The following is a 14929-nucleotide window of genomic DNA, read 5'->3' on the forward strand; positions in this document are numbered from 1 at the left end:
AATCAACCAACATTCATTCTTTAAAAGTCATTTCAATCTGTATTTTTGTTTTATCTGGGTGTCTCACCTCTGACGATCAACCTGCTCTCTGCTGATTCTCCAGCTCCAGAGATGCTGCACTTGTAGAGTCCTTCATCAGACGTAGAAACACTGTTGATGATCATCTTTCCTGTAGAGCTGCTATTGATCAAGACTCCATCTTTATAAAAATCAGCTGAGGTCTGTGAGGAAGTCGTCTTGTTTCTACAAGTCAGAGTTACAGCTTCTCCCTCCATCACAGGAAGAGCAGGAATTTCCAGGATCACTGAACCTTCTAAACAACAAGGATGTAAAAGCTGATGTAATGATACACTCATGTTGAATTTATGACAAATGTTGTCATGATAAAAACTTACCAGTGACAGTGATGTTGACACTGCTACTTATTTTTCCCCCTCCAGCAACAAACCAGTATTTTCCACTATCATCTGCATAAACATTTCTAATGGTGCAGGACGACCCTGTTGATGTTCTCTTATTAGTTTTATTACATGAGGGTATTTTCACATTGGATGCATTTACAACTTCACAATAAGAGACATCATCACAATGAAAAGTTAGTGACTCATATTCAAAGAACTGTGCTCTGTTTGGATTAATACGAAGAGAAGCTGCATCTGCAACAAAGAAAAAGAAAATAGACTCATAAAACAGTTCCTGAAGTTCAATTAACAATAGAGAACCAATTCAAAATTATAAATGGCAGCATATTTCCTATAATATATCACAAAACCACAGTGAATATGTATGCTTCAAAATCCTGACTGTGTTCAATGAGTAAATAACTGGTACTTACAAACTTTTTGATCTTGTTCACACAGCAGCATCATCACAATCATCACTAAAGAGACGAAAAAAAAAAAGAGAGAGGATTGTAAGATCTATGTGTTTCATTGATTCCTACAGTTGAAACAGTGGCCCTTAAAGGTCAGTGTATCATCTATTCTAACAACACAATACAGCAGCTGAAAGTTTGTACCATAAAGTAACAGAAACAGACTCAGTACTCACGCAGTTTGATGCAGAGAGCTGTGACCTCCATGTTGTCTTGCTGCTGACTGAACATCAGACTGAAGTGTAATGTAGTTCACAGAGGCGTCTCTTCCTGTTTTCTTACTTCTGCTGTTAATGTGATGATTTTTATAGATATATTTTTTTAGCTGTTGTGGTAGAAGTAGACCAGTGGTTAAACATTAGTGGGTGGAGCAAATAGCAAAGTTAGACCTAAGGGTGAAAATTAAAGTGAGTTGTAGGCCAATACTTTGGTACAGAGATAAGGTTTAAATATATCTCATGTCTACAGACATGATACAGACATGTTTTTTTAGCTCATAACACAGCAGTAGTTTGAGATTATGACTCAATATGAGTTTAACATAAAAGAAACATAAAGATGTTGTTCAGATGGTTCAGTGATCCTGGAAATTCCTGCTCTTCCTGTGATGGAAGGAGAAGCTGTAACTCTGACTTGTAGAAACAAAATGACTTCCTCACAGATCTCAGCTGATTTTCATCACTATGGAGTCTTCATCAATAGCAGCTCTACAGGAAACATGATCATCAACAGTGTTTGAAGTCTGATGAAGGACTCTACAAGTGCAGCATCTCTGGAGCTGGAGAGGCAAACTTACCATATCAGCTGAGGTTCAAATATTTTTCCCTGACTGTAGCTTGATGTTTTCCTTGCACCTCTTTTACTGTGAGCACAATGAGTAGGCGACTGACCAAGCGGTTCACTGTCAAAGAGGTTCAGGGCACTGAAATTGAACCAGAGATGGAGGAGGATGTCTCGGAAGTGGAAGACAACACAGATTTTGATCAAGACTTTGAGGAGACTGACCAACAGATGAAGGGGAGAGGCACTTGAAGAACAGACACCTGAAGAACAGGCACTTGAAGAACAGGTATCTGAGGAGACATTCCAGTCCAACAGTGGACTTGCTCTGATGCCAAGGCTAACACAGTATGCGACATCTCGTGTGGATGACATCAAGTCCAGCTGTAGAGTGCCAAACACTTGTACATGTACAATCCAGGCCCTAAAGTGACAGTTGATCAGTGCCTGGTTCCTTTCAGTGGTCGCTGTTCCTTCAAGGCGTACATTCCAAGCAAACCAGGGAAATATGGAATAAAGATCTGGGCAGCATGTGACGCCAGAAGCAGCCATGCCTGAAATTTACTTCATGTTGATTTTGGTCTTTGGTTTTCCATTAATTTTTTTTTATATTATGTAAAGTATGTTCATTTTGTAATACATTTTTGGTGCATATTTGTGTTTTCACTGCAGTTATTTTATGTCTAATATTATGAATTCATGTTGAACACTACTTTGAGATATTGTTCACAGCTAAAAAAAAATGTTGAATAAACATTTGGTGGTGAAAAAAAATTTGTGCTAATTTAAGAGCAGTTAAAACAGACCGGGAAAACTAAAGTAAAGGGCAGAATGTAAACACGACAGGAGGGTTAATATAAAACTTTCACTTCCTGTTAGAATTTGTAGGAACTTTTGTAAGGAGATAATGATTTAATATGTGCAAAATCCCTCCATTCTGTACATTTAAATTTTAAGTAAATGACACTTGATGCTGGAGACAAATATAAAGTAGAACATGTCACGTGTGTTGCCACACTGCCCACAGAGTCTGTTCACAGAGGCACAGAGAGAAAGATGTTTTCAGTCAATGTTTGAGGTCACGGCACATGACATGATTTCAACTTCTTCTTCTCCTCTTTCGGCTTTTCCCATCAGGGGTCGCCACAGTGAATCATCCTTTTCCACCTCACTCTATCATGAACATCTTCTACCCTAACACTAGCCAACCTCATGTCCTCTGTTATAACATCTATCTCCTCTTTGGTCGTCCTCTTGACCTCCTGCCTGGCAGCTCCATCTCCAACATCCTTCTACCAATATACTCACTATCCCTCCTCTGAACATGTCCAAACCACCTCAGTCTGGCCTCTCTGACTTTGTTGCTAACGCAGGCAACATGAGCCGTCCCTCTGATGTACTCGTTCCTAATTCTGTCTAACCTGGTCACTCCTAAGGAGAACCTCAACATCTTCATCTCTGCGACCTCCATCTCAGCCTCTTGTCTCTTTCTCACTGCCATCGTCTCTAACCCATAGAGCAGAGCTGGTCTCACCACTGTCTTAAACACCTTTCCTTTGAGTATTTCCAGAGCAAACCTCCACCTCTCTAGCTGTTCCTCTACCTGCTCTCTACTTTCACTGCAAATCACAATGTCATCCACAAACGTCGTTGTCCAGGGAGATTCCTGTCTGACCTCATCTGTCAGCCTGTCCATCAGCATAGCAAACAAGAACGGACTCAAAGCTGATCCTTGGTGTAGTCCCACCTCCACCTTGAAATCCTCTGTCTGACCTACAGCACATCTCACCACCGTCATACTTCTCTCATACATGTCCTGAAACACTCTGACGTACTTCTCTGCCACTCCCGACAACCTCATACAGCACCAAAGCTCCTCCCTGGGCACCCTGTCATACGCCTTTCAATTCAATTCAGTTTTATTTGCATAGCACCAATTCAGAAGAGAAGTTATTTCAAAGCACTTTACAGTGTAAGGTTTAAGACCTTACAGAAAATATTTATACAAAAAAACTATAGAGAAAACCAACAATCCCATTTGAGCAAGCTTTAGGCAACAGTGGAGAGGAAAACCTCCAGCAGAACCAGGCTCATAGTGGGCGGCCATCTGCCTCGACCGGTTGGGGTGAGTGGAAAGAGAAGAGAGAAAAGAACAGCAGGCAATAAAGACAACAACAAGCAGCAAGAACATTGAACGGGTCAACTGGTTTCTGGAGATGTACAGCTCCAGGCCGAGGATACCTGCAGAAAAGTACAGAGAGAGGGAGACAGAGAGGAGGAAACACAACTACAGGAGAGAAGACACAAAGTTAATGACATGCAATGGTGGCATTTGAATTGATAGAGGAGAAAGGAGAGAGGAGCTCAGTTTATCAGTAGAGGTCCCCCAGCAGACTAAGCAATATCAGCATAACTAAGAGATGGTTCAGAGTCACCTGATCCATCTCTAACTAGAAGCTTTATAAAAAAGGAAAGTTTTAAGTCTAGTCCTAAATGTAGAGAGGGTGTCTGCCTCCCGAACCTGAACTGGGAGCTGGTTCCACAGGAGAGGGGCTTGGTAGCTAAAGGCTCTGCCTCCCATTCTACATTTGGAAACTCTAGGAACCACAAGTAAACCTGCAGTCTGAGAACGTAGTGTTCTGCTTGGAAGATAAGGAACTATGAGGTCTTTAAGATAAGATGGAGCCTGATTATTAAGGGATTTATAAGTGAGGAGGAAGAAATTGAAATCCAATTCTGGATTTAACAGGGAGCCAATGGAGAGAAGCTAACGTAGGAGAAATATGATCTCTCTTGCTAATTCCAGTCAGAACTCTGGCTGCAGCATTTTGGATTAACTGGAGGCTTTTTAATGAGTTATTAGGACAAACTATTAATAAGGAATTACAATAGTCCAGTCTGGAAGTAACAAATGCATGGACTAGTTTTTCAGCATCACTTTGGGACAGGATGCTCCTAATTTTAAGTTTAGTGTTTCTCAGGTGAAAAAAGGCAGTTCTAGAGATTTCTTTAATGTATGAAGTGAAGGAGATATCCTGATCAAAGATAACTCCGAGATTTCTTACAGTATTACTTAAGGCCAGAACTAAGCATCAATGGTGAGAATGTGTTTAGACATAGTGTCTCTGAGAGTTTTGGGCCCAAACAGTATAACCTCTGTCTTGTCTGGATTTAGGAGAAGGAAGTTGGAGGACATCCAGGTCTTTATGTCTTTTAAGCATTCCTGAAGTTTGACTAATTGATTAGTTTCTCCTGGTTTCATAGATAAATATAGCTGGGTATCATCTGCATAACAATGGAAATTTATAGTGCTTCCATATATATATATATATATATATATATATATATATATATATATATATATATATATATATATATATATATATATATATTTTTTTATATATTTCCGGTCTGAGTAATAAAATGTTGTGATCTATAGTATCAAATGCAGCACTAAGATCTAACATGACGAGTGTAGAGAGTAGACCATTGTCTGATGCTAATAGAAGATCATTAGTGACCTTTACCAGTGCTGTTTCTGTACTATGATGTACTCTAAATCCTGACTGGAAATCTTCATACAAGTTATTGCTATGCAGGTGGTCATTGGTAATTGGTCTACAATTCACTAAGACCCCCGAGTCCAGAGTAGGCTTTTTGAGTAGGGGCTTGACTACAGAAACCTTAAAAGCCTGTGGTACATAGCCTATTTGTAAAGATGGATTAATCTGATCTAGTATGGACGTGCTGATCAAAGGTACGACATCTTTGAGGAGTCTAGTCGGGATGGGATCTAAGAGACATGTTGATGGTTTAGAGGAATTAATTACTGAAATTAATTCAGAATGATTAAGATTTGTGAATTGTACCATGGCGCTAACTTCCTCTGATTCACTAGCTTCTTTTTCAGAGTAGCAAGAGTATCAAGTATTGTTCTCTAAATCTACAAAGACACAATGCAGCTCCTTCTGACCATCTCTGTACTTTTCCATCAACATTCTCAAAGCAAAAACAGCATCAGTGGTGCTCTTACGGGGCATGAAACCATACTGCTGCTCACAAATCTCCACCTTCTTCCTAAGCCTGGCTTCCACTACTCTTTCCCACAGCTTCATTGTGTGGCTCATCAACTTGATTCCTCTGTAGTTGCTGCAGTTCTGCGTGTCACCCTTGTTCTTAAAGATCGGAACCAGAACGCTTCTCCTCCATTCCTCAGGCATCTTCTCACTCTCTAGAATCCTATTGAACAAACTGGTTAGAAACTCCACTGCTGTCTCTCCTAAGCACTTCCACACCTCCACAGGTATGTCATCAGGACCAACAGCCTTTCCACTCTTCATCCTTTTCAGAGCCTTCCTAACCTCATCCTTTCCAATCTCTGCTATTTCCTGCTCCACAACATCCACATCTTTCTCCCTTCTTTCCCTGTCATTGTCCTCGTTCATCAGCTCCTCAAAATACTCCTTCCATCTTTTCTGCACACTCTCCTGGGTTGTTAGCACCTTTCCATCTCTGTCCTTAATCACCCTTACCTGTTGCACATCCTTCCCATCTCTATCTCTCTGTCTGGCTAGCCTGTACAAGTCCTTCTCTCCTTCCTTTGTCTAAACTGTCATACAGCTCATCGTAAGCTTACTTGACATGATATCAACAACACAACTACATTTTTTTTTCCTTGTCAGTACAATTAGATTTCCATTTGAGTGGATGAGTTAACTCTACCATCATTATGATGAACCTCGTCTTAAGACGAGGTAGGTGTGACAGCAGTGGTTTGATGGACGAACAGACTCTGTGAGAAGATCCTCTGAAGAAAGTGCAAAAATAAAAGTACATTTATCCTTTAAGATTATCTTGAATGTGCTGAGTTTCTTGCAGGAAGCTCAGAACAGACTCAGTACTCAAACAGTTTGATGCAGAGACCTGTGGCCTCCATGTTGACTTGTTGTCTAGTGTAGGTTCACAGAAGCTCCCTTCCTGTTTTGTTACCTCTGCTGTTAACACATTGTTTTTTAGATCCCAACTTCTTTCTATTGGTGTAGAAATAGACTCATGGTTTAAAATCCGTGAGGATTAATAGTTTCTCACACATTGTATAAAGGTATAAACATAAACTACGTCCACAGTTTCGATGCCACACGTTGCTCAAACCACAGCAGCACCTTGAAACTAATATCTGCAGCACATTACGCTGATGTATCACAGGTTAAACAATTACACTATCTTACTTTAGCCAGTTAGCATGCTAACAAAAGCTCTTTCTTAGCTGAGTACATATTGATATTGAAAAGATTAGCCAAAGTATTTGATAAACATTTATTTTACACCCAATACTGACACAGGAACTGTAGCTGTGCAGTTTTAGTATTTTCAGATACTGCACAGTCATGGTAGTTACGCATTGTGGTGATGATGTTGCAGTTGATACAAATATACAGCAATTTTAAAAAAAAGTATCCATGTCGTGGTTTCCTTTTCTGATCTTTCACTTTCCTTCACCTTTAAGTTTATATTTCAGAGCATTCAGCTCATGGCTTCAACTCCTTTACCAGCTCCTGAATTATAACATTCACAGTGAGCTGTTATTCCACAAACAACATTTTATTTCACATATTTCAATTAAAAGTCATAATTACACAGTACAGTTAAATATGCTGCACATGCAGCTGATACAGGTTTATTACTTTAATTATTAACTAATTTCAATATGTAGAGCACGTAAAATGATCCTCAGTGCTCTTGTCTTCTAGACAGATGTGTTGCTGTATAAGTGACCAGTGTCCCCACACAGCACATAGAGTCCGTTCACAGAGGTGAAAACATTTAGACACTCTTCAGACGTCTTCAGCTGCACTGAGAGATCTTCATTTCTTAAAACGGCAACAGCACATGACACATGTTGCTGTAGAGGCTCAAAGAAACAGGAAACAGTCAGAGCTACATGACATCTTAGTTACTAGCGACTCGCAGATCAAATCAATGACAACATATACAAATATGAACACAGTGGATGTTTAGTATTGAATCAAAGGATGGTGGGACATCATCTACTTCAATACATTATGTAGCTTTTAGTACATTAGCTTTCGTTTACTCTTCATCTTTGGTATTTTCTCCATTGCTTCCTTTATTATGACAATTGCATTTACAGTTGCAGTTACGGTTTGTAACTCTGAGTTTTCTGCAGTGAAGTAGTCCCACCACCAGCAGCAGCAGAGCCACCATCACTATGGTGAAAACAGTCCTCAGTCTGAGGTAGATGTGACAGCAGTGTTCTGACAGACAATCGTTCTCCATGAGATGTTGTTCTGGGAAAATTGTAACAATGACAGGAAATAAGTTAGTGTTGCTTAAATGTGCTGTTTTCTTTGTGTGTAACTTTATAATTAGAATAAATTATGATTACTTCAGTATCATCATACTAAATTAGTGTGTTCATGTTGGTTAATTAATTATCCTGAATATTTATGTATCTTTATATATTACCACTCACAAGTTTGGGATCATTTACAAATTTCTTAATTTTTTAAAGAAAAACATTTTAATGCCATGCCATAAACAATTTTATCATTAATCTAATTACTTTTTTAAATTTTTGCATGGAGGCCTATTATTAGTCATTGTCAGTTCTCTGCATTGTTTTTTGATGAAGGACAAGTTTGAAGTCACTTTCACCACATCATTATTTCTAACTGACAGTGTCAGCATGTACTGTTCTTTTTACTACATTCAGACTAATTTTATGTGTGTTTCCTTGGAAAACTATAAAATATCTAAGTGATCCCAGACCTTTGAGCGGCCATGTATATGTATCATGTGAATTAAGGTGTTTTATATTTCACCAATTATCCATCCATTGTTTTTGTCCTATGTTATATTTTTGTATTATGTTCATGGTATATGTAATTTTTATTTTGAGGGATTTTTTTTTTTTTTTTTTCAGAATTTATTTTCTCTATGTGACCTCCTGTTAAGTCGCGCTACTTTTCTCAGTCAGCTTGAAGCCTTGCTGATGTTAGGTGTTAAAACATGTTAATGATAAATGATAGTTCTAAACCTGTATTTCGACGGTAACAAATTATATTATTCTTGTCTAAGCGTCAGTATTTATTTATTTATGTATGTTTGCTAAACTTAGCCGTTCTTAAGCTAGGTTTGTGGAGCATGCGGTCGATTTTACATGTGGTGTTTCTGTGTTTTTTAAGGTTTGCATGTAAGAGACCGATCGTATGAAGTTGTTGAACTGTTTTTATTCTATTTTATACAGGTATGTCTATTCCCTCATTGTCCTATTGTTTCTGTCTGGTTTTTATTAAGAGTTGGAATTATTTCATAATGTAGTAGAACTTTGTCTTTGTATTTACTGTTAACATTTAATATTGTTCAATAGAAATATATAATTATAAAAGTTGCCACTGATATATAAAAGAGTAATAGTACATTGCTGTTTGAGATAAGTATATGTATCTGAAACTATCTGATCACCCTGTGATTTATTTTTTTGTTTATTTTAATTTTGTATAATGTTACAAGCGGTGTGATGCACAGTGTAGCTGAGTCGGCTTGAAGCCTCGCTGAGGTGTGCATGTGAGAGACCGGATGATGTTTTTATTTCATTTTATACATATGTGCTAAAATAAACCAGTCGGCAAGACAGCCGTCGTCCTGTTCTCCATAACAAAGAAACACAACGCAGACTATCTTTTCGGCCCAGAGACCACTTCGTCCTTTTAACTGCTTCACTCCTACTCAAATTAAAATCAACTGAATAGTACTGGGTTTGCCAACATTCATCCCTTAAAACTAATTTGAATCTGATTGCTCTTTGGAGTCTACAGATGAAAATTGATTTGAGTGTCTCACCTCTGACAGTCAACCTGCTCTCCGCTGATTCTCCAGCTCCAGAGATGTTGCACTTATAGAGTCCTTCATCACACTTGGAAACACTGCGAATGATCATGTTTCCTGTAAAGCTGCTATTGATGAAGACTCCATCTTTATAGAAATCAGCTGAGGTCTGTGAAGAAGTCGTCTTGTTTCTACAAGTCAGAGTTACAGCTTCTCCCTCCATCACAGGAAGAGCAGGAATTTCCAGGATCACTGAACCATCTGAATAACAAGGATGTAAAAGCTGATTTAATGATACACTCATGTTGAGATTATAACAAAATGTTGTTGTTATGATAAAAACTTACCAGTGACAGTGATTATGACACTGTTGCTTCTTTTTCCACCTCTAGCATCAAACCAGTATTCTCCATTGTCATCTGAATAAATATTTGTAACAGTGCAGGACGACCCTGTTGCTGTTCTCCTATTACTTTTATTACATGAGGCTGTTTTCCCTTTGGACTCATGTACAACTTCACAATCAGAAACCTCCTCACAATAAAAAGTTAGTGACTCATATTCAAAGAACTGTGCTCTGTTTGGATCAACACGAAGAGAAGCTGCATCTGAAAAAGAAAGATTCACAAAATGGCTGCAAGTGTCTGAAGATTCTTACTATCTTAGGTCCTATGTATCCCAACCATAGCAGTCCAGTGGCAACTGGTCATGTTTCTGAAGATGAGCATCCGTCAGAACTGATGAAGCCTACTGGATAGAAGGTGAAATGTCTTCAGGAACTTAAAAGAAATCCAATTGTCTCTGCACAGCTATTTATGGAGCTAAACTGCTGGAATACATTTTCATGATAACAGAATAAGATCATAATTAAACCAGTTTATTATGATAATTGGCTTTATAATTCCTATAAAATGTACCAGAAAACAACAATGAAAATGTCGCCTTCAAAATGCTGAATATGTTCAGTTAGTAAATAACTGGTACTTACAAACTTTCTGATCATGTTCACACAGCAGCATCATCACTAAAGAGACTAAAAAAGCAACAGATGGTTGTGAGATCAGTGTGTTTAATTTGTTCCTACAGTTGAGACAGTGGCTCTTGAAGGTCAGTGTATCATCTATTCTAACAACACAATAGTGCAGCTGAATGTTTGGACTATAAATTAACAGAGACTCAGTACTCACTCAGTTTGATGCAGAGAGCTGTGACCTCCATGTTGTCTTGCTGCTGACTGAACTTCAGACTGTAGTGTAATGTAGGTGGTCAGAGGCTTCACTTTCTTCTTTCTTACTTCTACTGTTAATATGATGCTATTTTTTTGGTTTATATTTGTTTCTATTGTTCTACAAATTGACTTGTGGTTAGACAAGAGTGAGTGGAGCAAAGAACAATGGTAAACTTAAATATATTGTCATGTGACTTGAGGGCCAATACTTTTCACAGAGTAGTATAAAACTATACTACGTCTACAACATTGATGCTACACGTTGCTCTAAACCACAGCAGCACCTTGAAATGATCATCTGCAGCATATTATGATCATGTTTCATTCAATTTTATTAAAGAGAAATGTGTGGAATAGTTATGTTTTCATAAGATTTTTGAAAATTGAAAGCGACTCTACCCACCAATAAGCAAAAGTGCTTGCTCCTGCCAAGAAACCTTGAAGCCCATACACAGAAGACTTAAGCTAGGCCAGAGCTCTACTAGTGATGTCCTAATCAGAGGGTTCAGACTGGAGGATGTGATGGTTCACAGTTTCTAATATTAAGACGGAAGACTGAGCTGCAGCTTCACACCCACATTACCCACATTACAGCATCATTACAATCATTACTAAAGTGGCAATATGTTTGTATGATCAATGTGTTTTATTGATTACTACTAATAAAACAGTGACTCATAAAGGTGTATGCTAACCCAATACTGCAGCTGAAAGGTTGAGTCAGACTCAGTACTCATGCAGTTTGATGCAGAGAGCTGTGACCTCCATGTTGACTTGCTGCTGACTGAACATGTGACTGAAGTGTAATGTAGATGCACAAAAGCGTCACTTCCTGTTTTTTTTTTTTTTTGTGAACTCTTATAGCAGCCCCTGCAGTACAACATTCACAGTGTGATGTCATTAAACATGCAAAGTCTTATGACACAAATTTCAATAAACAGACATTAAGTGACTGACATTTATCTTTTATTGCTATTAAATAAATAAAATGTAAAATATTCAATTTTGTTACAAATATTAAATGTGCAAGATCTGTGCACTGTAATGGTTTAAAATAATGTTAATATACTCACTGTATACGTATATACTATACTATAGAATGACACTGCATGCTTCATCCATGGTGTCAGCTATGATGCAGTACAAGTAACATGTACCAACCCACACTTTCCACAGAGTTTCTCAGAGCTGTTCTAGAGTGGAAAGTGGAAATAAGTAGTCTGTGTGGTTTAGAAACTCTATCGCCCCCTTGATTCTCTGAATGCAGGAAAGGAAGTCAGCAGGCTGCAGGGACTTTTCCCACTGTCCCGCACTCCATCGGAATAACATGCCTGCTGGTATCAGTTTCACTCTGTAGAGGTTTTTAAATAACTTAAAATGCATTTATACGCCCTACATTGCAAGACATTTAGGTTGTTTTTATTATGGTCCCATGTCAAAACAGGTCAAATTTGACCTGGACAGTATGGAAGTATATGTAAAACAGCCACAGTACTCAACATGTGCCAATGTCAGCTTAGAAAAACAGGCTGGATAATAACACATGCAAATGGACAAAAAGATCCTCGTCATGTGGCTTGAGTCCCACTGGCTGGCTTTACCAGGAAGCTGCTGTAATTCTCCACGATCATGTACTGTTTGGTTCTTGATATCGTCTTCTATTCTTTTTTTTCTTTACTGTCCTCTCAACCGGTCAAGGCACATGGCAAATCACTGAGTATAGTTCTACTGGATGTTTCTTCTGTCAAAGTTAGGTTTTCCCCCTTAAGCAGTACTGCTAAAGGGGAATTGTTGGGTTCAAATGATTCTGTTGTGAGTTGGAGCAAAGTAAGTTGAACTGAATCAAATTAATAACTGGATATTAGTAACACACTATTTTGACCTTTACATTAGCTTTTAGTTAGCTTTCTCCATCATGACAGTTACATTTACATCCAGGTGGACATGAGTTAGTTTTTTTAACTGAGTTTTTCACGGTAAAGTAGTAGTATCAACAGCAGCATCATAGGCACCATCACTGTGGTGAACAAAGTCCTCAGGATGAGGGAGATGTGACGGCAGTGTTCTGAGGAGGAGGGATGAGTCTCAGTGTGAAGTGCTACAAAGATGACTGAGAAACAAATTTAAATTGAATGTGTTTATTACAAGCAGCATTTCATTGAACCAATGCATTTATTTTAGTGAGTTCTGTACATTTTCTTTTAGCTTTATAAAACTGCACGTTTTTGCTCTGATTCAGCGCTATCCGGTGTTTTTCCTCACAGTGGAACTGTTCAGTCTTGAATTGTGAAGCTGTGAAACATTATTTATTGTTGTCTAATTAACTATCTTCCGACTGAAGAAGCTTTTAGTTGGGCAGTGAAACATAAAAACCTAATGAGAAGGCAGTCCAGTTGCCATGACTTAACACCCAGAGAGCTTCACATGGATGACAAAAAATCTTCACTGACATCTCTATTTATGGTTTTATTTCAGTTAAAGCACTGCAGTGTCTCACCTCTGACAATGAACCAGCTCTCTGCTGATTCTCCAGCTCCAGAGATGCTGCACTTGTAGAGTCCTTCATCAGATTTGGAAACATTTTGGATGATCATGTTTCCTGTAGAGCTGTTACTGATCAAGACTCCATCTTTATAGAAATCAGCTGAGGTCTGTGAGGAAGTCGTCTTGTTTCTACAAGTCAGAGTTACAGCTTCTCCCTCCATCACAGGAAGAGCAGGAATTTCCAGGATCACTGAACCATCTGAACAACAAGGATGTAAAAGCTGATTTAATGATACACTCATGTTGAGTTTATGACAAAATGTTGTTGTCATGATAAAAACTTACCAGTGACAGTGATGTTGACACTGTTGCTTCTTTTACCCCCTCCAGCACTACACCAGTATTCACCACTATCATCTGTATAAAAATTTGTAATGCTGCAGGACGACCCTGTTGGTGTTCTCTTATTAGTTTTATTACATGAGGGTATTTTCCCTTTAGGCTCTTGTACAACTTCACAATGAAAGAGCCCTTCACAGTAAAACGTTACTGACTCATATTCAAAGAACTGTGCTCTGTTTGGATGAATATGTAGAGAAGCTGCATCTGAAGCAAAGAAGAGAAAAAAGATTCATGAACAGCTGCAAGCCCCTCAGTAATCCAGGTCATATTTATCCCCCCCAAAAAACAGTTTAGAGCCAGTCAGTCAGATCTGATTAAGCCTTCTAGATGTAACTTTAAGATATGATATAACTTTAAACAAGCTGGAATATATTTTAGCAGAATAAAGAAATAAAATTTGTACCAGTGGAAAATGACCTTTTTGACCTGTGACAATTGAAATGTGATGCTTACTGCAGTTTACAACAGGGATAATAAGTAAACATTTATTATCCCTGCTGAATGTGTTCAGCAGGGATAATAAGTAAACATTTATTATCCCTGCTGAATGTGTTCAGCAAGTAAATAAGTGGTACTTACAAACTTTGTGATCATGTTCACACAGGAGCATCATCACTATCGTCACTAAAGAAAAAAATAGATATGTGTCTTATTGAGATCAGTTTCTATTAAATCTCATACTTGAGAACTCGGTACTGGGGCTAAAAGTTTGTTCTATAAACTATAACTATATAGACTCAGTACTCACGCAGTCTGATGCCGAGAGCTGTGACCTCCATGTTGTCCTGCTGCTGAATGAACCTCAGACTGAAGTGTAACGTAGGTGGAAAGGTGTTTCTCTTCCTGTTTTTCCCACCTCCAGATATATATATGTTGTCAACATCAGGATTTAATTTTTGTCCTTTTAGTTTTATATGTAACTCTCACACAAACTTAATTCATCAGTCGTGTACCAGCCTCTGTAGTGCAACATTCTCACTATCATTTTACATACAATATTACCTATAATGCAGTTATTGTAAATATATAGTTACATACAGAAGGTTTGACATGCTGTACATGGGACTGATTTTGATCTTTTACTGATATTATACTAAATAATAAAACTGTCACTGGTCTGCTTCTGTAAGCTTTTACAGGCACATATCTCTTGTGTTATGTCTGTTTATCAGACATCAGTAGAGTTTTGATAACGCACAGTCAGCTAACTTTCACTTCCCACTTTGACCATGACTCAACATCTCTACACCCCTGCATACAGACTGTGGGCGGTGCAGGGACACATCCTCTCTCTCTGTACTATACACCACATT

The 14929-nt window shown here is 38.3% G+C and overlaps 2 protein-coding genes and 1 long non-coding RNA gene across 3 annotated transcripts; all 3 read right to left on the bottom strand.

The window, feature by feature from the left end:
- Positions 1-864: 864 nt before the first annotated feature.
- On the bottom strand, positions 865-6594 carry LOC113168637. The gene is made up of 3 exons (XR_003299503.1): positions 6578-6594; positions 1051-1068; positions 865-880 (listed from the first exon to the last, which is right to left on the bottom strand). It is a non-coding gene; the product is annotated as an uncharacterized LOC113168637 (long non-coding RNA).
- An 874-nt stretch (positions 6595-7468) lies between these two features.
- LOC113168292 lies at positions 7469-10524 on the bottom strand. The gene is made up of 4 exons (XM_026369310.1): positions 10491-10524; positions 9850-10146; positions 9518-9763; positions 7469-7962 (listed from the first exon to the last, which is right to left on the bottom strand). The coding sequence occupies exons 1-4, from the start codon at positions 10522-10524 to the stop codon at positions 7745-7747; spliced, it is 795 nt and encodes a 264-aa protein (XP_026225095.1). The 3' UTR covers positions 7469-7744.
- A 1993-nt stretch (positions 10525-12517) lies between these two features.
- LOC113168293 (sialoadhesin-like) lies at positions 12518-14395 on the bottom strand. Its single transcript, XM_026369311.1, has 5 exons — positions 14365-14395; positions 14196-14240; positions 13560-13820; positions 13228-13473; positions 12518-12828 (listed from the first exon to the last, which is right to left on the bottom strand). Exons 1-5 carry the CDS (start codon positions 14393-14395, stop codon positions 12689-12691), a joined length of 723 nt encoding a protein of 240 aa, XP_026225096.1. The 3' UTR covers positions 12518-12688.
- Positions 14396-14929: the final 534 nt, after the last annotated feature.

This window comes from Anabas testudineus, chromosome 18, assembly GCF_900324465.2.
Source record: "Anabas testudineus chromosome 18, fAnaTes1.2, whole genome shotgun sequence".
In the NCBI taxonomy this organism is placed as follows: Eukaryota; Metazoa; Chordata; class Actinopteri; order Anabantiformes; family Anabantidae; genus Anabas; species Anabas testudineus.